The sequence below is a fragment of the Anarhichas minor genome, unplaced genomic scaffold, assembly GCF_050575085.1.
Source record: "Anarhichas minor isolate MPS153535 unplaced genomic scaffold, ASM5057508v1 ptg000154l, whole genome shotgun sequence".
Classification (NCBI taxonomy): domain Eukaryota; kingdom Metazoa; phylum Chordata; class Actinopteri; order Perciformes; family Anarhichadidae; genus Anarhichas; species Anarhichas minor.
This window is the reverse complement of record NW_027466600.1, coordinates 402,501-403,751: the sequence shown is the minus strand read 5'-3', so window position 1 is coordinate 403,751 and position 1,251 is coordinate 402,501. Positions and strand designations below refer to the sequence as shown.

The following is a 1,251-nucleotide window of genomic DNA, read 5'->3' as shown; positions in this document are numbered from 1 at the left end:
GTGAATATGTATATATTCTGCTGTGTAAAATGTGTCAATCTTCTAAGTTTGCATCCCTATGTGAACATTATTGATAAATGTTTCTCTTTTCATCAACTTATTTAAAAAATATAAAGTATATGCACATGTGTTACTGAGAGTTAATAAACACGTTTGCTGACATTTGTTTTGCTGCTGTTAATGTTAACTGTCTTGATTGATTTTCTCTGCCTTAGGATTGCTATATATATATATGTACATGTAAATATATATGTATGTGTGAATGAAATTAAATAAAGTTATTGATAAATTAATTTAATTACCAGAACTATAACTGATTGAAAATTAGTTATTCGTAACTGATTTAATTAACTGATTATTAATATAGAAAAACAATATTATGAAAAATATCTATGAATTAATTATTGAATATATGATAAAAAAAACTGATTAAAACACTAAACTAAAACCTTTCCAGTAGTTTAGTTTAGTTTAATGTATTTATATTTATAATCCTGTTGAGCAGGGATTATATATATATATATATATATATATATAATCCTGTTGAGCAGGGATTTTAGGGACGGGAGCAGCAAGAGGGGGGCGGGGCGGGGCGGGGCGGGAACAGCTGTTGACGCAAACAGGAAGTCCTCTGTGGCGTAGGCCGTCTCATTTCGTAGACCGCACGGTCTGGCCTATGCGGTCCTCAAAGGACGTGGCCCACGTAGACCGCGAAGGCTGGGTCCTCCGAAGGATACAGACCCTGAATTGAGACACAGCTTGGGATTTGGCCAATCATGACTGACAGGTGCCTTCTTGTCTGATCGCTTCCTTATAGTTTGGCCCCGCCCCCTCAGCTGTTGATGACTTCCGTTTCCGGTTATTCTCCGTCCATCAGAAGGAGGAAGATGGCGTCGGCCCAGTCCGACAGTGAGCCTCCGTCTGTTCTGTGTTCAGAGGTCCTCAACTTCTCCGCTAAAGACACCGCGTCGGTAAGGGTTAGTTAGTGGTTAGTTAACCCTCACCTGTCACTGCGTCACGAGCTCTCACGTGCTCAATGCTTTCTGCCTAATCTGCTACACGGAGCTAATGCTAAAGCGATCTGTAAAACGTCTGGATGAGGAACAGCTGCTGTGTGTCAGCGCGAGCCAACAGCGTTAACATAACATCTGCTTTGTGTGACGTTTATTTAACGTTAGAACCGTCTGTAAACAGGTGTTCTAGCTTCATGCTCTAAGTCCAGCTACACTTCACTGTTAACGTTTATTTAGC

General features: G+C 40.0%; 1 protein-coding gene across 7 annotated transcripts in view; it reads left to right on the top strand.

The window, feature by feature from the left end:
* The first annotated feature begins 707 nt into the window (after window positions 1–707).
* The window catches only part of ubr2 (ubiquitin protein ligase E3 component n-recognin 2), a 54,057-nt gene continuing 53,513 nt past the window's right edge, over window positions 708–1,251 (top strand). For 3 of the 7 annotated variants that reach the window (XM_076085390.1, XM_076085392.1, XM_076085393.1), the window contains exon 1: window positions 708–971. In XM_076085390.1, coding sequence (XP_075941505.1) covers window positions 843–971 — 129 coding nt within the window. In that variant the 5' untranslated portion in view covers window positions 708–842. The remainder of the gene's footprint in view (window positions 972–1,251) is intronic. The other 4 variants (XM_076085387.1, XM_076085386.1, XM_076085384.1 and 1 more) reach the window with 2 other exon arrangements.